At 40.9% G+C, this 23,290-nt stretch overlaps 1 protein-coding gene across 1 annotated transcript in view; it reads right to left on the bottom strand.

Annotated features, from left to right (window-relative positions):
• Nucleotides 1-18,808, bottom strand: part of chchd7 (coiled-coil-helix-coiled-coil-helix domain containing 7) — a 40,668-nt gene extending 21,860 nt beyond the window's left edge. Inside the window, exons 1-4 of the mRNA XM_079291761.1 lie at nt 18,527-18,808; nt 16,497-16,556; nt 15,477-15,575; nt 13,535-13,645 (exon numbers count right to left, since the gene is read on the bottom strand). Of these exons, the coding sequence (XP_079147887.1) occupies nt 13,535-13,645; nt 15,477-15,575; nt 16,497-16,550 (264 nt within the window). The 5' untranslated portion in view covers nt 16,551-16,556; nt 18,527-18,808. The remainder of the gene's footprint in view (nt 1-13,534; nt 13,646-15,476; nt 15,576-16,496; nt 16,557-18,526) is intronic.
• Between the last annotated feature and the right edge of the window lie 4,482 nt (nt 18,809-23,290).

Genomic DNA, 23,290 nt, shown 5'->3' with positions numbered 1-23,290 from the left:
TCACTGTTAAATAATATGCGCTATACTTGTAAAGCTTATATTGCGGAGTTGTGAGGTCACTGTAAGTAGGTCAAAAATGCCGAATGGGGCATTCCGTCACCCGTTCGTACGATAGGAACAGATACAGTGGCGCTGAAAGTAACGCTTGCTTAAACCACCAGATTAGGGCAGAAACTGCCATCTTAGAGTAGGAGAAGAGCTCTTTTTATCTATTCACACAGAGACTTCGAAATAGTTTAGAACTGCAGCTTAAGTGTTAACAATATGCTGTACACCAACATTTCACACACACTGACATTCCAGAGAAGGCGGGTTCCGGACGTGAGCCATTGTGGGTGACGTTGCCCAGTGCTCCATCAGGCTATTTGAATGCTAAAAACAAATCCGCCTCTGCTTTGATTTTGACCAATGGCTCCATAAGGAGAACCAGATGGACACGCCTGCGTACTCTGTATAAGCGCTCTTAGGTTTCACTTTTGCACTATTTTGCCTTTGGCTAGGGTCCGTGCACGTTTAACTGCTGGACATAATACTTCTGTCACAAATAAATGTTATTGCTTGAATTGAGCTAAACGCCTCGATCTCAGTCTGTTCACTCGATCTTCATTCATAATATGATGCACCAGTAGACTGTCCAGAGTGAACCCCACGTTACCTACTGAGCAGTGTGGAAGGCTCCTGCACCAAACGCTCATCCTTCTCCGGAGAAGCACTTCAGTATAGATAGCTAGATAGATAGATACACTTTATTTCAGACTCAGGGTCCAGATAAGACAAATAAATATAGGATGGATTGTGTGTTTGAGTCTGTCTGTGAATTCAGTAAAGTAGCCTTAACCATAAGTCTGGGTTGTGTAAAGAAAACAGGACCCCTTCTTACATGTTTTTGATGTTATAGACATTCTGTTAGAACAGCGGTTCTCAAACTTTTTAGGCCACGCACCCCCTTCTACATCCCGACCGGGTTCACGCACCCCCAATCCCGCACACCTTAAAAAAAAAAAGAAGCAACAGAGCCTATTTATAGCCGCATAGAAATCGGACCAATGAGAGAACAGTTTGCTCGTGCGTGGCGTTTGTTTACAATATTTAGTCCGCTGTTAAATGTTGCAGTGTGAACACAAACCGAACAAAGGGGCAACTGCAACATTGTATCATATTAATCCCTGAATCAGAACAAAGCAAACGAACTGAAGGTGTGAAAATGCCCTGAAACACTGCAACAAAGTTTCAATAAATTTCAGTTACACAAGGCTCACTTTTAAAGAGCAATAAGGATGGCGAGCACACACGCACAGGCTCAGAGGCAGATTGCGTCACATTTAATTTACAATTAACCATACAAAGAATGAGACTGCAGTTGTTTTGGGCTGTTTTGTAACTCCTCCAATTTCGATATAACAAATGTAAGGGGCTTTTGACTTGCACTGGCATGCTTGGTGTTCAGGTGGCGACATAAATAAGAGGGCTTCAGACAGCTGTTAGCCAGAACCTCACTGCACACCACGCACTGTGGCTTTGGGCAATCTGCATTGGCAATCCAAGTGAAGCCCAGACCCAGATCATTTTCATCATATTTCCTCTTTTTTTTCCCAGTCTGATGCTCACTCTCGTTTCCTCTTCTTTCACCTTGACTCCGCGATGTGCTCCCGATTTTTCTGTGCTATCCCTTCCTCCTTTTCGGTCTCCGTCTCATCTTTCTCTGACTCGATTTCTTCTCCCCAACGCACCTCTCCATTCCTCTCGCCTCCGATTCCTCTCTCTGTCCCTCTCCTCTTTTATGACTGATAGCTTCAGATGTTCCACCTGACAGTTTCCCCGATTTCAGCCAGTTTAGCATATTTGCATGAATGTTGCTGAATGAATGAAGTTAGCTGTTAGCTGACGTTAGCTGCACAAGCTAGGCCAGCTAGTGTACGTAAAAGACAGTCTGGCAGCAGGAGCTGAAGTGCATTTATTGTTGGAATGCTGTTAAGCATTCCAACTATTGTTCTTCGAATCTTTATTCAACTTCTTCTATTTCTTCCGTCCCACCTCTTCTTCTCCTTCATTTTTTAAGCTACAGAAACCATTCAACTATCAAAATGTTCAACTCTTTCACCAGAGGGGGCTATGACTTTTCATATTTCTAACCTTATTTAACCTTAATTATTAAGCTTTTTATTTTCAATGGGATCTCTATGGAGAATATTTTCAAATGGCTTCAGGCACACAGGTGTTCGTGATTGAGCCAATTAGTGATGTTGATAAACACACAGACTCACAGACACACGCGCACATACACTCCTCTCCCTCTCTCTGTGTCTCTCTCTCATACAGTCATTCAGGTCTTAGGAATCTTTAGAGGTCTTTCTCCCCTCCTCCACCCCCCCCCCCCCACACACACATTATGATTCCGTCTCCTCTCCCCCTTCTCCCCCATACCCCATTTCAAAATAAAAGCCCCAGAGAGTGAATTCTAACTGAACTGCTTGTGATGAAGACTGTCATTTAATAACCTCTGTTTATGTGTGTCAAACATTATGATTATGTCTCCTCTCCCCCTCCCTCCCCCACCCAGCCCCACCCTTTCAAAATAAAAGCCCCATGGATTAACTGTATGTAAATATTAAGCTCAAAATTAGGCTTTTTTGTTGAAATAATGAATGCTCTTACAAATACTGCGACAACTACTACTGCTGCTAATATTTCTACGACTACTGCTGCTACTACTTCTACTACAACTTTTGCTGTTGCTACTATTACTAGTGATATTACTGCTACCATCAATATTATTACTACCACTACTGCTATTACTACCCACTACTACTATTACTTATACTACAACTGCTACTACTGCTGTTCATGCTACTACCAGTACTAATACTACTACAGCTATTAGTAAGACTGCTACTAGTACTACTACAACTGCTACTTCAAATACTGCCATTACTTTTACTACTACTACTGTTATATTAAATACTACGACCAGCTATTACTACTACTACTGATACTAGGCTACTACTTCTTCTTAATACGAATACTTCTTCTAAATACCAATACTTCTACTACTAATGATACTTCTACTACAACTACGACTTCTACTACTACTATTACAAATATCACGACTGCTACTACTACTACTTATTCTCATGCTCCTAATACTTCTACTACTAATAATACTTCTACTTCAACTACAACTTCTACTACTATTACTACAAATATCACTACTTCTGAAATTTGTTTAAGCTACAGAAATTGATCAAATATCAAAATGTTCAGCTCTTTCAGGAGAGGGGTGCTTTGACTTTTCAGCTTTGTAATCTAAACTTTTTGAATTAAGCTTTTAGCAACTTTATTTTTGAATGGGATCTCTATGGAGAATATTTTCAAATCCTCTTAAACTTCTTCAACTTTCAAATCGTTCAACTTCCTCATACTTTCAGCTACAGACACCATTTCAACTTTCACATGTTGAGAAAACCCTCAACTATTGCCAACATGATTCAGCTTTTTGATATCTTTTAAACTTTTGGAACTGCAGCAATTTAACTTTCATGATTTTTCAGCCCTTTTCTGACTTTATATTGGGTGTGTATTGCGCAGCTTAGAGTGCGTGATGTCACCGCTAGAGTGAAGAGCAGCTTGAGATTCTTGTGTAAAAAACATTCGTATTTTGCCACTGTGTCCACAATCTTCACTCTTCATGCATAATGTAGAAGTAGCTAATATTGTCCTTGTCGTAGAAAAATTACTGTGGAATCCCACAGAGTTCCACATTTGACACGGAAGCCATTAATTGAGAGGAAAACCAACTTTCTGCTCCATAGAGACCAATGTTAAATTCTGCTTCAAAAACATCTTCCACAGAACATGGTACCCCATTCCTAGATCGCCAGTTAAGCCACATTTTTTTACACTACAGACACAATTTTTACAGGATCTGTTCTTCAACTCATTCTTCCCCTCAATTATTAATATCGGAGCAATAGGAGCTACGGTTATGGGAGTTTTGATGATTTGTTTGAGAGGTGTTTCCCTGTTTTATCTCTGTGAAATGGCTTCAGGCACACAGGTGTTTGCGATTGAGCCAATTAGTGATGTTGATAAACACACAGACTCACAGACACACGCACACATACACTCCTCTCCCTCTCTCTCTCTGTCTCTCATACAGTCATTCAGGTCTTAGGGATCTTTAGAGGTCTTTCCACCCTCTCCAGCCCCCCCCCCCCCACACACACGCGCCATTTTTAAATAAAAGCCCCACAGAATGAATCCTAACTGAAATGCTTGTGATGAGCCTGTCATTTAATAACTGGTTTGTGTTTATCGAACATTATGATTCTGTCTCCTCTCCCCTTCTCCCCCACACCCCATTTCAAAATAAAAGCCACAGAGAGTGAATTCTAACTGAACTGCTTGTGATGAAGCCAGGCATTTAATAACCTCTGTTTATGTGTGTCAAACATTATGATTATGTCTCCTCTCCCCCCCCACCCAGCACCACCCTTTCAAAATAAAAGCCCCATGGATTAACTGTATTTAAACAAGCTCAAAATTAGGCTTTTTTGTTAAAAAAATGAATGCTCTAACTACTACTGCTGCTGCTAATATAGTATTACTACTACTGCTACTTCTACTATAACTTTTGCTGTTGCTACTATTACTGCTACTACTGCTACCATCAATATTATTACTACCACTACTGCTGTTACTACCACTACTACTATTACTTATACGACAACTGCTACTACTACTACTGCTATCCATGCTACTAAAAGTAGTAATACTACTACAGCTATTAGTACGACTGCTACTAGAACTACTGCTACATCTTCTACTGCCATTACTATTACTACTACCACTGTGATATTAAATACTACGACCAATACTACAGCTATTACTATGACTACTGATACTACGTCTTCTACTACTTCTTCTAATTGTTGGAATGCTGTTAAGCATTCCAACTGTTGTTATCCTGTTTCTTTATTCAACTTCTATTTCTTCCGTCGCACCTCTTCTTCTCCTTCATATTTTAAGCTGCAGAAACCGTTCAACGATTAAAATGTTCAGCTCTTTCACCAGAGGTGTGCTATGACTTTTCATATTTCTAACCTTTAAACTTTTTGAATGATTAAGCTTTTTATTTTCAATGGGATCTCTATGGAGAATATTTTCAAATGGCTTCAAGCGCACAGGTGTTCGCGATTTCCCATTGAAAATAAAAAGCTTAATAATTCAAAACGTTTAAAGGTTAGAAATATGAAAAGTCATAGCACCCCTCTGGTGAAAGACCTGAACATTTTGATAGTTGAATGGTTTCTGTAGCTTAAAAAATGAAGGAGAAGAAGAGGTATAATAGAAGTTGAATAAAGATTCAAAGAAAAATAGTTAACAGCATTCCAACAACTAGGTGGTTTTGCAGAATCATCACAGATAACCCGGTGGTTGAGGTGAATGTAGAGCTACCACACTATCTAAAAAGAACAATTAAGCAACTAACTATGTATCAGAACTAAACATGATCTATTCTCCTGGTGGGCGAATCCATTAACTTGTAGTTTAAAAGGCTGTAACAATCTGTTAACCTGTAGTTTAAAATGCTGTAACAATCCGTTAACCTGTAGTTTAAAATGCTGTAACAATCCGTTAACCTGTAGTTTAAACGGCTGTAACAATCCGTTAACTTGTAGTTTAAAATGCTGCAACAATCAGTTAACCTGTAGTTTAAAATGCTGTAGCAATCCGTTAACATGTAGTTCTAAAATGCTGTTACAATCCGTTAACCTGTAGTTTAAAAGGCTGTAACAATCCGTTAACTTGTAGTTTAAAATGCTGCAACAATCCATTAACCTGTAGTTTAAAATGCTGTAACAATCCGTTAACCTGTAGTTTAAAATGCTGTTACAATCCGTTAATCTGTAGTTTAAAAGGCTGCAACAATCTGTTAACCCAGGGGTTGGCAACCTTTTCTACCCAAAGAGCCATTTTGCCCTATTTTCAACCAAATAAAATTAGTCTGGAGCCGCAAAAGCTATTTGATTTCACAGCTTATACAGTTGTATATATAGTTATATTATACATACAAAAACTATAGTTTGTTGTATTTATGAAAATATAGAACAAGAATAAAGACAATTCTTGACATTGTTTTTGCAATTTTACCTGATATAACAATGTCAAACTCTTATGAAAAGCTCAGTTTGCTGCAGCAGCTGAGAAATCGCTCTCTTTCGCTCATCTCCAGCGTGACACTTTTCAGAACATGCTGTGTGCTTGTTCTGGAAGCACAGAGGTAAGCCAGCATCGTTGGCAGTGAAAGCAAATGAAGACGTCCACGCAGAGTTAAACTCTCTATTTTCCTCCGTGACTTTTATTTTTTTGGATTTATCCATTGATAGTTTACAGAGGGCGGGGGTCTGAAAATCAATCCGTTAACCTGTAGTTTAAAATGCTGTAACAATCCATTAACCTGCAGTTTCAAATCCTGTTACAATCCGTTAACCTGTAGTTTAAAATGCTGTCACAATCCGTTAACCTGTAGTTCAAAATGCTGTCACAATCCGTTAACCTGTAGTTCAAAATGCTGTCACAATCCATTAACCTGTAGTTCAAAATGCTGTCACAATCCGTTAACCTGAAGTTTAAAGTGCTGTAACAATCCGTTAACCTGCTGTTCAACATGCTGTAACAATCCGTTCACCTGCAGTTTATAATCCTGTTACAATCCGTTAACCTGTAGTTCTAAAATGCTGTTACAATCCGTTAACCTGTAGTTTGAAATGTTGTAACAATCCGTTAACCTGCTGTTTAAAATGCCGTTCGCCTACCAAGTAAATAGATCATGTTTAGTTTGTGTTGCTAGGAGTCCGCTATTATTAACATGTGGCGAGCAAAAGAAACCCTGTAAAGTCCCGGTTGTCCCGGCTGAAAGTTAAAGGCTGACGTTAATGATAGCCTACCTGAGACCGTGAGCTCTTGTATTGAAGTCTGTGTGTCTCTGGTAGCGGTCCTCTAGTTCAGTGGTTCTCAACCTTTTTTCAGTGATGTAGGCCAACCCCTTGTGAAATATTTTTTCAGCCAGGTACCCCCTAACCAGCGCAAAGCATTTTTGGTTGAAAAACATATGTAATACACAGCGCTGTACCATCAGTGTCTAATTCATTAAACTGTCAACACTGAAGATTGTATTGTTGCATTGAACTGAGTGCTTTTGCATTTACATTTCAGTGAGAAACTTGTGCTTGTGCTTCACTGAGGATCTTTGTCAGTCTTGGTGGCAGGGAGGCAACTGCTGTGATCAAGCTCTTCTCCAGGCAGTCGGTTTCTTTGCTTTGTTTTGATCACAGTCAATTGCAGAGAAGGAGGCCTCATATAAAACATGTGGAGGGTTAGGGTCATAGCCGCTCTAAAGCTTTCTGTCCCAGGTCAGGGTGCTCCTGCTTCACACACACCCAAAACTGTGTGAGTGTGGATGTGGCAAACTTCATCTGGAGGCCACGGTCAGATGACACTTCCAGCAGTTTTTCCTGATATGTCACAGGTAGCTTGCTTCTGTTTGCTTCGGACAAGAGAAATGGGTTTCTCACCTCATCCAGCTGTGCATTCATCAGCTTCATCAACTCATCATTCCATCAACCTCATCAGTCACCATCACCACCAGTGTCTGGACTCCACGGGGGAATTTATATTGTTGCCGCTCAGGGCAATCACAACTCGATCACAAATCTCCTCTTTGAGTTCAAGCGCCAAAGAATTTCTGTGTAACTCATTAACGCAGCATCTGTCATAATAAATGTTAACTACTGATCAATCACTTGAAATGCAGCAGCAGCATTGGGGATCTGTTAGTGGAATCGCATACGTTGCAGTATTGGGGTGTTAGTAAATGGTAAATGGACTGTACTTTTATCGAGCTTTTCCAGTCTTCCGACCTACACTACAACTAACACTACATGTCATCATTCACCCATTCATACACTGATGACGGGCTAACATGCAAGGTGTGACATGAATGTAAGTTAGTCCTGATGGGCAGGTGCCCATCAGGACTAACTTACATTCATGTCAGGTCCACATAGAGTTCCCCCTGGACCTGCTCTATACAATAAGTATAGATAAATAGATTGTTAAGACTCTGCCCATCTTTAAGTGTGCCTTAAATCCCTCGTAAGTCATGATTCCCGGTCACTCGTCAACAAGAACGACGAAATGAGGCTAAGGATTACGTCGCACAACATGAGCAGCTGTGTGATGGTAATTACAGAGACTTGGCTGGACAGTGCCGTTCCCAACGAAGCTATCGAGCTAGCGGGTCGAACGGTTTACCGAGGAGACAGGACTGCAGACTCCGGTAAGAGCAGAGGTGGAGGAGTGTGCAGCTACGTGAACAATGACTGGTGTACAGCTACGGACATCATTGGGAAACACTGCTCCCCGGACTTAGAATACCTGTCTGTGAAATGCAGACCGTTCTATTTGCCGAGGGAACTTTCTGCCATCCTGATCACAGCTGTTTACATCCCACCACATGCTAACGCGAAGCTAGCTCTGGAGGAGCTACACAGCACTGTTAGCAACCAGCTAAACGCTCATCCGGAGGGAGCTGTGATTGTGGCAGGAGACTTCAACCACGCAGAACTAAAGACTGTGCTGCCCAAATTCCACAGAAATGTAAGCTTCCCAACCAGAGACAAGAACACTTTGGACCAGGTGTACACCAACATCTCGGGAGCTTACAAAGCTGCACCATCTCCACACCTCCGCTTATCAGACCACCTCTTTCTGTTAATGACTCCATCATATAAACCAGTAATTTGCAAAACAAGACCAGCTGTCAAAACCATTATGGAGCAACGACGCCGCTTCACTTCTGCAGGACTGCTTTGAAAGCACGGACTGGGAAGTGTTTGCACAGGGAGCTGACCTGGAGGAGTACACCTCGGCTGTCCTGGCCTACCTACACTTTTGCACTGAGACAGTAACGACCACCAAAACCATCAAAGTGTTCCCAAATCAAAAACCTTGGCCGGACAGAAACGTGCGGTTACTGCTTGGAGCAAGAGACGCTGCCTTCAGGTCTGGTGACATACCGGCCTATAAAAGTGCCCGGAGGGACCTGAAGAAGGGCATCAGAGAGGTCAAGTGCAGATAGAAACAGCGCATTGAGGGACACTTCGAGAACAAGATCCCCGGAGCATGTGGAGAGGTATTAAAACCCGGACTGGCTACAAGAGCAGCACCACACAGATCAGTCAGGACAGTGAACTCCCCGACACCCTGAACCGCTGCTTTGACAGACAGCACAGCGGAGCAACAGCTGAGAAGACCCGGCCCAAGCAGGAGCAGACACTCTTCCTCCAGCACCACCAGGTGAGGTCCGCTCTGAGGAGCATCGATATCACCAAGGTAGCAGGACCAGACAAAGTGTCTGGCCGCACATTGAAGACCTGTGCCGACCAGCTAGCAGAGGTGTTCACTAACATCTTCAACCTCTCCCTGCAACAAGCTGCAGTCCCCACCTGCCTCAAAGCTACCACCATTGTCCCTGTCCCGAAGAAGACCGCAGTCACCTGCCTCAACGACTACCGCCCAGTCGCCCTGACCCCTGTCATCATGAAGTGCTTCGAGAGGATGATACTATCACACATCAAGGACATCCTCCCAGCAGACCTGGATAGCCACCAGTTTGCGTACCAAGCAAACAGGTCTACGGAGGACGCGGTCTCCATCACACTTCATACGGCCCTGTCTCACCTGGAGCACCCTAACACATACGTCAGGATGCTCTTCATTGACTTCAGCTCTGCCTTCAACACCATCATCCCCCATAAACTGGTGCATAAACTCAAAACCCTTGGACTTTCTACATCACTCTGTTCATGGATTCTGGACTTTCTCTCAAACAGACCACAGAATGTCAGGATAGGCAACCTGACATCAACAACCACCATCCTGAACACTGGTGCACCGCAGGGCTGTGTGCTCAGCCCGGCCCTCTTCACCCTCTTCACCCAGGACTGCTCCGCCACATATTCCTCCAACACAATAGTGAAGTTTGCTGATGACACCACTGTGGTGGGACTCATCTCCAACAACGACGAGACACACTACAGACAGGAGGTCCAACATCTGGCTGAGTGGTGCTCGGACAACAACCCGGTCCTGAACACCACCAAGACCAAAAAAGTCATAGTGGACTTCAGGAGATCCAGGAAGACCACACCCTCGCCACTCTACATAAGTGGGGAGGAGGTGGAGAGGGTGGACAGTATCAAATTCCACATTCCACATTCTAAAGACCTCACTTGGTCCCTGAACACATCACACCTGGTGAAGAAAGCCCAGCAGAGGCTCTTCTTTCTGAGGAAGCTCAAACAAGCTGGCCTGCCCCCTGCACTTCTGGTTAACTTCTACAGAAGTGTCATTGAAAGCATCCTGTGTCAGTGCTTTACTGTGTAGTATGCCAGCTGCACAGCAGCGAAGAGGTGGGACCTGGCCCGGGTGGTTAAAACAGCACAGAGGATTGTGGGAGTTACCCTGCCTGTCCTGGACACTGTGTATGCTGGCCGTCTCCAGAAGAAGGCCAGAAACACCTGTACAGACATCACACACCCGGGTCACTCTCTGTTGTTCCACTGCCATCAGGAAGGAGATACAGGACCATCAAAACCCGGACAAACAGGCTGAGGAACAGCTTCTTCCCCAGAGCGGTTTCCTCCATCACCCCCCCACCGCCACCCACCACCCGACCCAGCTCACACCGGACAGTGCTGCGGTGAAACAAACATAATATCAACAACACAACACTTTAACTAAGCACATTTTTCACTTTGAAGCCATTGATGCCTGTGCTTTATCTTGTTTTATCTTGTATATATTTATTTAATGTCTTGTTTTAAATAGTCTTGTCTTAATATTTTTATACACTTTTTTACTGTTGCTGCTGTACTGACTGAGTCGCCAACTTAATTTCGTTGTATGTTCGTACAAAGACAATAAACATCCTTATCCTTATGTTTGAACTGGTGTTGGAGCTTTTGCTATCACTTTCATTTTGTTGCCTGCTATTATCATAATCTGCTACTATTGCATCGTTAAGCATCTAAATTATTCCAAAATCATGCCTGCCCACATTCTCAATACATGCATATAACTGGTGGTGGCGTGTTAGCTCAATGGCTATTTTACTGCTCACTGTAAAAGATAACTCATCAGATCTGATTCATATATAATTCAGCTAATCACTAATATTCATGTGTTCAGCTACTTCTTCACATCCAGGTATTCGATTACTACATATTCATCTATTTTGTCATTTACTTAAAACCATTGTATTTTGCTAATACCAGTAACTACTTATGTGTATTCTGCAATTGTTCTTTTTTCATAATATTCTACTAATTTCCCGTATTAATTGGTCTTCTGATATGTGGCGTCATATAAATCATATCGGGTAAGTGGTGTTATATCGACGTATCTGTAAAGTAGCATCATATCCATTTTATTTGTACAAGTCGTTCATATAGTCTTGTATTCTCATAATTGTATCATAGGCTATCTGCTACATTTTCATTGCTTCTGTAATTGCTCACAATCATCGTATTCTAATTGACATGTATATCGAAGTGGTATCAGATCCATCGCATTGCTAATTCTCAGGTCACTGCTGACGTCTTTTGGTTAAATCCATTCAATGTCTTATGAGTGATGGATGATTCATTAAAAGTGCCATGTAATGGAGACTTACTGCTGAGCCAAATCTATATAATTTCATGCCTGTTATTCCAGTCCACTAGTCACGTAGTCTAAGCTCAGACTGTTGCTCTTCAGGTCACTGCTGACCGTTAGCCATTGCTGGCTAAGCTAATAAAAGTAGATCTCGTAGTTGCTCTGGTCAGTGCTGACCTAGTCATTGCAGCGCTTTTGTTCATGTTTACTGATTAATGGTAAATCGTTGATTCTAATCTCTTCACCTCACATTTCTTTCATGCTCCTTGTTATGCCTCATCTCTTAGCAGTTTATGCTAGTTTATATCATCGATCATTCATGACCAGTTTCATTCCCATTTGGTAAATAAACATTTGGGGGAATATTAGGCTGTGGTTTATTTTTTTCCTTTTGGAGGATTTATCTTCTGCTGCTCAGGGCAGACGCCCCTCCATTACAAATCTCCCCGTAGAGTCCAAGCGCCAAAGACTCTGTCAAGTCTTTATAATCACATATCATGTTTATAATAAACTATTATCTTTTCTACATCAAACTTGTCTCTCCTGATTGAAACAGAATTGGGTGCTGTCTGTCCCATCTCTTAATGATTTCCATTGAGCCCTTGGCTCAAGCAGTGCACATTGTGTTATCTGGGGATGATGTCTTTATGTACTTAACATTACATACACATATTCCACTCATGCACTCACCCACACTGCTGAAATTGCTGACTTCACACGCCACTGTTGATGTTTGCCTGTTATGTTGCCTTTTAGTGAATAAATAATTAGTTAATTTGCTTGGTTGTGTGTGTCTCACTCGTCTGTCATGGCCGTGCGGCCCGGTTTGTGACATAACTTCCAAACAAACAGCAAATGGAATCAATAAAATTGTCAATCATCTGATTATTGTTCACTCTGGCTTTGGATATCATGACTAGCTTTCAGATCGCCATATCTCAAAAATGTAGCCAATGTGTATGATGTTCTCTCTTATAATATCAACAAAAGCACAAAATACATACCGGTAATAAGAGCCTGTTTCTTCCCTTTGAGGATTGGGGTGCTGTGGTCAGGCTTCTCTTATCTCTCATACAATTATGATCATACACACTTGACAGTTATACATTATACGTACATAAAGAAAATACAGGTAATGATATAAACAATAACAATATCTAATAATTTATTCTTTCAAAAACAAATTATTAAAGGAGAATACTGTGATACATTTTGAAGGCGCTGGTTTGTAAAATCTCTGTTCAACTGGCCCATCACAATCAAGAGACAACACAAGCGAGACCTGAGACCTGACAGCTTCGAATGATACGGGACTCCAAAAAACACAACACAAGAAATAAGGACAAAAACAGAATGAAATCAAACTAAACAAATCAGTCAAACAATCATGTAGATACAATACTCCCATTGTATTGAGGTTAGACAGATGACAGATGCCCATCACACAGGTTGCTTTAGAAACAGTTTCATGTTATTGTTTATTGAGGTTTATGACTGTTGGACTGACACTACATGAAATGAGTTAAGAGCTTTTTGTTTGAAGGAAAACGTCCCGTACAACTGAGATCCTGTTTTGTGCAGACTTCATCATGAATAGTCAAGGTCCTTAACAAGTGGACACCCAAGAGCACAACTGTATATTGACAACACAATATCCTTTTCTTGTCATTTTATTATAGACTACAGATGGTCACTTCCACACGACCTGAGTTTGAGGACAGGTCAGGCCTTGAGTCAGTGTAACCAGCCAAAGCATGGTAGTGGTATCACCACAGTGTGCCGGTGTGTAGTAAATGTCCGCGCCATGTCTCTGCGTTACCTTGCTGACTCTCAGTATGGTTTGCCTCCGATAGCAGCGAGCATCTCTTGCCTCTCTGCAGCAGTGGGCATGTCGGGTCGCACACCGTCTCTTCTCCTCTGTTGCATTATGCTGTGCTGAAGGAGGCAAACATAAAATGCTTAGCTGTCCATTAAAACATATGACTAACTGTACCTTATTGGACATTGTGCATTATTGGTAGAAACTCTTAAAGATATAGTTGTGTTCCATATAGGACCACAATCCTCACAGTTGGCATGGAAGAAAACAACAAAACCTCTTCCGAAAAAATATTTGTAGAAACTTATCTGAAATCTAAGAAGAATCTCCTCTACAACTAATGATTGGCTCAAACTGATTAGATATTGTGTCCATAACAAATGTTAATTAATGGATAGATTTATTACAAGAGGTGCATTTAATGTTGTGACTCTGCATACTGAAGCGTGTGTGCTGCTGTGACAGCAGGGTTTCAGAAAGGTTGCAGCTCCGCCCTCGTCAAAGGTGACTCGTTGTTTTTCTTAAGATGTAAAATTGTGTCAAAATGATGTAACAAAGAGGTTTAAAAGACAAGATATCTCGGCCTCTATTGCTTCACTTGTGATTATTCTTTTTAAGGGGGGGTGCCTAAACCTATTGGTAAATTCAGAAGGACAGCGAATACTTGGGACTCTTTTTCCCTTTTTTTTAATTAAATTTCGAATTAACATTAGTGGACTTTCTTCTGTTCTCTACCTGAACACCTTCATGAGGCACGGTGCCGTGAGCGGCTCCTTCTCACTCCCTTCTGTCCTTCACTGTGCCAGCACTCTGACCAACCAGAGGGTGCCGCGACTGCAGCATCAAGGACAACCTGTGCCGTCTTCCCACCCATGAACAGGGGTCTCATATATAAAACAGAGTGTAGGATCCACACTAAATGTTTGCATTCCTGTGATGAAGGAGGAACAAAATATTCAGATTTATAAAACCTTGAGTATGCTTGCCAGTGAGCTATTTCCTGTAACAACCTGTAAATGTGTGCAGCTGGCTCAGCCTCACATTCCGCCCTCTACACACCATATATGCTCAATACAAAGCACCTTATGAATGTTGATGCATAGAAATGAGTTGCTGATCAGTGGGTCTCTACGGTGAATTACAGAGACCACCAAGAGGAAGACTAAGAAAAGGGTTTTTTTGAGTGTTTGTGAGAGATCTGTCACCTCTCACTTTGCTAATTGACAGCATCTCCATGTACAGGTGGTGAAGATGTGCCAGGTGAGGTGACTGGAGAAGGTGTGTGAGTGACTCTCCAGTGAGCTCTGATACTTCTTTTTACAACAAACACTTGAAATGATGAAGGCACTTGCAAATGACAAGGTAGTACAAAATGTAAACCATACTTTGCCGTTTCATTTTTAACTCTTTACTTAAGATGTCATCATTTTTTTTCTTTTTAAAAAATGTAACAAAACTGGGGCCACAATGTGTCCTTCACGGTTGACAGGTTTTGCTGTTCCAATCAGCAATGTGCTGTTTACTATGCTGCATGCATCTCTCCCTATGGAATAAACCACTAATTAACAAATAAAGTTGTGTGTGATTTTACTCAGCAACACTTCATGAAAGCTCATTTTGTACTTGGTGATAACTGCACAGTATTAGAAGATTATTGAAAACTAATGACGCTCTGTTCTGCAGTTCTTTAAGGTTAGTTGACGTTATTTTACAGATGATAATCATTTCACCAGCTGCTCCACAGCTGACCACAAGGTAGTTCAGCCCTTTCTTGATGAAATATTGAGCGAAATTTGATTTGAGGTTTGAGTTCGTTCATGTCTTTTACAATTGAAATGTGCTTATATCGGCTTACTAGTACAAGCACAAATACAACGCTCCGCTTTTTATCAACTCTTGATTCTTCAGTTTGTTGTCTTTGACGCTGGAGACATACACTCACCCAGTATTTCCGACAGCTCTTATATCTCTGGAAATAAGCTGAGCACATGCGCGAATCATAGTTGTAGGCCCCCAAACACTTCTGGGAGGCATCACTTTCCTGAAAGAGAAGAAGTTCCACCAACAGAACAGAATGAGACACTTATGCTGTGTTTACCCCAATTGCGACGCAAATTGTCTGCGCGACGAGATTACATACAAAGTCAATGCAAAGACGCGAATGGATGCGAAATCTGAACTTTTTCAACTGACATCCTGACGTTGTTGAATCAGAAATGGAGGAAACAAATATTGTAGTCGTCTGTGTTCACCCAGAGCTCTACGACACCTCATACTAGTAGAGACCGGACCAAACTATATAACTATAGGTGTGTAAACCATATGGTACGAACAATGAAAAAGACGCTGCCGTATTTACGTCTAGATGACGTTATTGTGAGTGTTGATGGAGCTGCTACAATGTTAGCATAGCCTAGCACCGATCGATCCGAGCTCCACTGAGAAGACAAGTATTTTAAAAGTTATTTGCTTGTCGTCTTGCGGAGAGAACGAACTAAACATGAATTCAGACTTTTTACAAATCGGCGTCATTACATAGTTATTTCGGCATCCCTTTTTTGCAGTTAAATCACAGCAAAATCTTTTTATCTTGTGTTCATACAGCTGTAGTAAACAGCCGACGTGTGGCTTGCTAGACACAGTGAATACAGCTCGATGAAATCCACGGAGCTGCTCTGGATGATGTTATGAAAGGCGTTTTGTTTCCCGGGATATCTGGGACTTCCACAACAAGTACTAAGCATTCCATGGTTGATGGCGGAAATAAATGGCTTAATAATGGTTTCCATGGAGATAAGCCACTTCTCCTCTCCGGCACGTCTAGTGCGAACGACAAATAAACACAAATGATCCCGAGAGTAACTTGGCGTTTGGTGTGAACGCAGCATAATGGACACTGTCCCGTCCCTGCAGCAGACAGATGTTTGACAGCGTGCAGGATGTAAAGGGCCGGTTTGCTTACTTCGATGCATGGGTTGCTATCCTGATTTCGAACTTTCCGTACAGTTTTATCCATTCAGACCTGTGTAAAGATAGACATATAAAACAGGTTCAGTTATTGCACATGGTCTCTTCTGTGTGTGAGTGTATTTATTACAAATAGTTATCACATGTAACTGATTTATACAGCTCAGTTCATTTTATATTTAGTAAAATCAGCAGATATGTTGTTACGAAGGCAACTTTCAAATAGGTGAACCTACTGTAATATTGTAATTTTGCATTCTAAACATGACATCTTTAGAAGCTAGAGGCTGAAATCAATTCATAGAAACCATTTTCTGATGCACCACTACCAATGTGAACACCAGTCAATTTATCATTTTGTTGATGATAAGGAGAACTAACAAACTTGCTATCTAATTTCGGATCGATTAATCTAAAATCTAAATCATTTATAAAGGAAAAGTTCAAAATATTCGCTAGTGTCTGTTTGTCCAAAGTGAGGATGTCCTGCTTTACCCTGTTTTAGCTCACAGTGAAGTGACTCTCTCTGGTTGGACAACACAAGATTCTGAAGACTTGGACTCTGGGGAACTGGGAGGGACATTATTTGGAATTTGGGAGAGTGAAAAGTGCAGCTAGCCTATTAATGATAAAACATAGATTGTTGAGTGTTGATCATCAATGATTGGCAATTAGTATTGACGGCAAAAAAAAAACTTGATAGGGGATCTCTAGTGGTTGTATTTGCTCTTTTTCTTTTGCGCCATTTCAATCCGTGAAACCGATCCATGAGTCTGATCTGAGATCCGATCTGAACCTTGAGTTTATGATGAGTTGCACCACTAGTTACAACTCAGCCGGCCTCTCATCTGTGGCTCAGAAGCAATGGAGCCTATATACCACTAGTCGGTGGTAGCACCCAGTGCACCGGGCAACACTGGTCGACCTTGTTAACCTGGTAACTGTCAGCTGAATGTGTGGATGCTGGGACACCTAGCGAGAGAATACGTAGCTGTGCTCATGAATGCATCTTTGTCTAGTTTTTCATTACAATGTCAAAACATATGTGATTTGTCTTTGGAGGCTTGTGTAAGATTCATGTTGAACAGGAAGAGAGCAAATGTATCTTCCTGTTTGTTTCTACATTGGCCTTCTGGTTTTTTGGAGAATGTTAGAGTAAACATGTGTCAATTAGAAGAACGTATATTGTGCAGCTGATGCAGAATCTTCATACTTCCTTATTTCCACATGATTACATTTGATTCATTGATTTGCAGCACTACAATCACATTTCTAATGAACTGGCTTTAGGTGACGGCTAATGTTGGTTGAAACAAGTAAAATACCAACACGGTGTGAAGGCTCTTCACCATCAAATGTAAAGACCTCATCCACATTTTCAGAATCATCTAAATATATTTGAGATAACCCCAAGCTACGCTTTCTGTACACCAATACTACAAACTGTGAGCGGCTGGCACTCATGTCTCCACCAAGACTTCTCCTTGAGAGCCAGTAACATAATAGGAACAATCAGAGTCTGTCAGAGGCAAAAACAAGCACTTTAGTGAATGTAAAACCAAATATTATGAAACATCCTATTCATAAGGTCTAACTGCTCCACAGAGCCACAGTCACATTTTACTGTTTAACTTTCAGCTTATTTTTACGCCTTTGCTATTACTAACCAGATTGTGTTTAAGGAGAGTATAAAAGTGAAGTTAAAATGATCATGAAATGGATCATATTTATAATTAATACCGAAACAAAGTCAGCGATTGTATCCAGAAATGTAATGCGAAATGTATCCCGAATTGAAGAATGTCTCTTTCTTTCGTAGGACATATCGTTAGTCGTATCAACCCGTGGTGTAAACTTAACAACAACACGTGTTACTGATCTGGAGGACGTCCTCCACTATATGTAACGCTGCTACAGTGTAACACGTTGACCTTCACTGATATTACCAAACGGCTAACAGGACACTTTGTAGCAGCTTTTCATTTAGACGGAATGACAAACGTGACACAGTTGATACCTACATACCTTACACAAACAGGCTACACACTTTGATCCAGCGCGAGTGGAGCGTAATGACTGCTCAATGCGCCTGATATCAACACAGCAGTGAAGATTATCCAGGTTTTGATAAGACCAAAACAAATGCTAATAACGGCGATTCAAAGATGGTGCTGTCATTGCTGTCCCATTGGGTTGCTAGCAAAAGGCTATTGAACAACAATACTCTTAGCACACATGTGGCTACCTAATGAAGCTACACGGTATATAACCTCTCCGTCATGCTCGAGACAACTCCACTCTCGTTGTTGCAACAGCGCACCAGGAAAATCAGCTACACCGTCACCGATAACTGACGGCAACTTCCGCCAATAGGAACCCCTGAACACTAAAAACGCAGACTGACAATAAAGAGAGCCAATAGAATTACTCGGCCGACAGTTTGTCTTCCTATCGTTTTAAATTGTGCTAAACCAAATTTAAACGATTGACAGTACATCGAGCAAGTCAAAAAACGGAGTTTCACTGAACAGGACTGTAGGTGACATTGAAGTGGAACTGGCAGCGCCTTACACAAATCAAAAAACACAAGTAGGCGGGACTTCAAATGGGCGTGGCTAAATCATAGTGCGGTTGCATCGCAGCGCATACACACAATGGCTGCTCGAAAGAGAGGAAAGCAAACAATTTTCAGGCCCGCCGCGTCTAGCAAAAAATATGAGAAAAAAATTATTAAAAATTCGGAAAATAGTTGAAAGTGAAGAAAAACCCAACAGAAAGGATGTCAAAGCGACTGGGGTAAGTTTGGTGTAAATTAAGTCAACGGTTACTCAGTTCTTGAATTAAAATATCGGGGTTATTTAAATTATGAGAGCGGGGTGAGCTGGGGAAAAAGTTTGTGTCAATCAGTACCCACTTTGGGACCACAGAGAAAACAAGGGAAGGCACACGTTTGGATTTTAAATAACATTACATTATGTCACCGGTGATATTGTGTCACGGTACGTGTCCACGAACTTTAAAGACTACAGGAAACAGTAGAATAGGAAAGTGAAGTTAACTTGAACAGAGCCTCCTCGCTTAGTATATAGATATTTTTAATATAATACCAACGGCAGTGCAATGAGCACCGACTGGAACAGGCGCACTTGGATTCAGCAATAATGTCATTTTCCCTGCTATTTGCATTCACATTTAATTTTGCCCCATACACACAGTGCCAACATATCCTTATCGATTCAATCATCTCCTCTCCAAAACACGATGTACGACCACGTAGCGGCTGTAGTGACATAGTCTTTCAGGTTACGCTATAGCTCTTAACTGCATGTATTGATCACGGTGTCATGCGGATGGCAGGTCTGCTATCGCCCGCTGTAAGGCTTCAAAACAAGAAGCGGCTCGATTGCTTGTCAATAAAGGAGCAAAATGGAGGGAGAACTAAAGGCAAACTAATTATGCAATGCTTGATATTTGGCTGTGCAGCCTGCATCTTGTAAGACCAAAAGTCAACTTGTGCTCAGTTTGACTGCTGTGGCAGGTTGCACTGAGCACATTCGTATTTCGAATTGACAAGAGCTGGTCCGAAAGCTGCTGCTGAAGCTACAAGCGTGCAGGAGGAGCCTGTCATGTTCAACACTAGCTGGTGGCTCTGAACGCTGGAACAGTTGTGAGATCAGAAGCTTCTTCCACGGCAGATTTGTTGAGTGGAAGCAGCCCGTGTATTGATGTTGAAACAGTTCCTGAGAGGAAGTGTGTTAGTGTTGGCTCAAGTCTCTGCACCTGTCCTATACCTTACTAACAGACATCTGATATGGAATTAGTCTGCCATTGTTCTGTAACTGTAACATTATTTGGACTCTGATCTTGTATAGACCGAAGTGTTACTGATATCAGTGTGGCTGCTGATTGCATGCGTTTTTATTCATCAATATAGAGGCCTGATGTATAATGCTAATGTAAATTAAAAAAAGGCAGCGAGAGACAGATGTTTGCTGTTGGCTTCACCTGAGACTTTGATTGCTGTTTTAAGTTTAGGCTAAAATGTAATTTTCTATATCTTTAATGTTGTTATAAGATGGAGGGAATAATGTTGACATGAAAAAGCTGGGGAGGATGTGATATGCAAAGTCCAGCATGCATTTGACCAATTCACTGCTCATCAACTGTCCAGGAATTGAAACGTTTATACCTTTTTAAATGCTTGCTGAGTTTCTTAAAATTTGAACATTCTTAAGAAGATATTTTTATGGAAAATTAAGTGATTCCATATGTTCAATAACATTTGAAAGAATTTGAATGTTTTGATAGTGACACATTAAAATAAGCTGCAACTGTTGTTATGAAGGCAATATAAAAAGCCTCCTCCTTCTGCCCGGGTTCTTGTCGTATAAATGCTCTGTATCTAAAGCATTTGTACTTCCTGTCCTGACATCAGAAGTCTCTAGCAGCTGTGATTAGGCAGAAATGTTTCACGTGCACTACAATCCTGCTGCTGTGAACCTGTGTTTAAAAAGTTTATTAACATGTGCAAAATAGTTAGCTGACATCAACATATTCATTTGCACTAATTTATTCTGTTAGAAATATATGAATCACTTCAGAGACAAGTGCTTGTAATAAACATAAATTTCAACAGTGAAAGGCTTGAGGATGGATTCCTCTAACGATCATAATGTTACAGAACATTTTGAATTCAATTACTGTAATGCAGATATATCTTCCCTTTCCACAACCACAATGAGGCAGTGGTTAATGTCGTACTTCAAATAGATGTTGTTTTTTTATAATAATAATAATAATAATAAGAGCAGATCTTATCTGATCAGATAATTCTGTGAAATTTTAGTTTTCTGTGAATTTTCAATAATAATATACAATATGAGAATGTGTGGTGGCGGATATCGTGTGTATTTCTTTGTTTTTCTCTGCTGAAGGTCTCCTGTGTTGAGGCAGCACAGTTTAATTTAGTGTTCATGTGTTTTCATTTTAAAACATGGTTATGTTAGGGCAAGAGCTACAATTCTACAAATGTCTCTGTTGCAATAAGGAAAAGGCATTCTATGTAAGGGGATGTATGTGTGTAGAAAGCTTTGGGGCATTACAGATTTTGAATGAACCACCTCTGGTAGCCTTTTCTAAAATATTCCCGTTGTGGCAGCAGTAGGATGGAGAGCTCTGTGTCATGGAGGCTTCCATGTGATCACCTTGAAAAGACATGTCTGACCTAGCGGCTGCAGGGTTTAGCTGGGTGATCACTTCTGCATGCTCATCATTACAAATGTATCAAAATTTAAATACAAACTGTGTAACAGTGTCACATGACATTGCTGTAACTAAACTCATGTGTTTCATAAGTTGTAGACCATTTACTTCAAATTGGAACACTATTTACGCGGTATTAGTAGTAATATCTGTAGTATAACCATACTTGACACCTCTGTTATTAGTACATATACCTACATGTACCTGTATTACTTGTATATATATTAAATGTACAGTAAATATCTATATTAATTCCAATGCAGCACCTTACCATACCATATTATAATCATAATATGGTATTGTCATTGCATATATCTGTGATGGTTCTAGTTGTAGTTCAATTTGTGTTTCCAACTTTGGTGGGAAGAGAGGCAGAGTTAGAAGGGAGTTCAATGCCAATGAGGCAGCACAAAGGGAGGTGATGGTGTTTGAATACAATTTACAGTTACATTATACAACTGAAGAATAATGCTGAAAAACATAAATCCAAATTCACTCTGAGGTTATTGAAAATTACTTTTTACCAGGATGTGTAACACAGCTGAGTCGACTGTGGCTCAGGGGTCCACTGATTTCAGGGCTGGTGATTCCAGACCCCCAAATTGCCCCCCATGGCAAGGCCAGGAGCTACTTACATGGCAACTGGCTGAGTGCTTGTGTGAGTGTGTTTGTGTGTGAATGGGTATCACATTAGGATAAATGCATGATGTAAATGCAGCCATTTATACCTGCTGTCAGACTGTATGGCCATATTGCTTGATACAGAGAAAAGGGTAGGTTAGTTACACTACACTTATTGACATGAATGGGGTTGACACTGACATAATACAACTGAACAGCATCACAAACTACAGCCTCCAAAACATGAATTGAATCTACACCCCTCAAACAGTTTCAACAAAGATGAAACCTTCTAACCTTCATGAAGGGAGGATGTATTGCAGGACTGTTGTATCATGTGTAACTAATAAACTGTCAACTGAGCGTCCAGCTTCAGTATCATTTTTACCACCTTTCTAACAAAGTTTTCTCTGTGGTTTGGAGTTTTGGTACACTCCCACTGTTCCATTGACATCCATCTAACATATAGCAGACTCCCTGTTGCTTTGTTGTCAAGTATAGTGAAAGGAATTGCTGTTAAGCAATTCTTACCATTAATAACCTTCCACTAGATCGACTGGAATACTTTTTGTTTTGTGAAACAGCTATAGGAAATGCAGTCTGGTTTGCTGAAAAACTCCCACTTTTCACACTTTTTGTAGTAGTCTTGACTTTAGGGTTTGTCTCTTTGTTAAGTTTGGCATTACATTACATCTACTTAGCTGATGCTTTTATTCAAAGCAAATTCCAATAAGTTTGTGTGGATGAACCCAAAAACTGCAAGAATCATGCAAGTACATCAACTTTATCAAATATGCTGTATACTTCAAGTGTTACTTAAAAACAATAAAATATAGAGAAACAGTTTTTTATAATTTGCAGTCTGAGCAGATGAGTATTCAGTCTGCAACGAAAATGTATTTCTGA

The sequence above is a fragment of the Melanostigma gelatinosum genome (genome assembly GCF_949748355.1).
Source record: "Melanostigma gelatinosum genome assembly, chromosome: 20".
Taxonomy (NCBI): domain Eukaryota; kingdom Metazoa; phylum Chordata; class Actinopteri; order Perciformes; family Zoarcidae; genus Melanostigma; species Melanostigma gelatinosum.
Note: the sequence above shows the minus strand (reverse complement) of the source record. Positions and strands in the feature narration are given on the sequence as shown.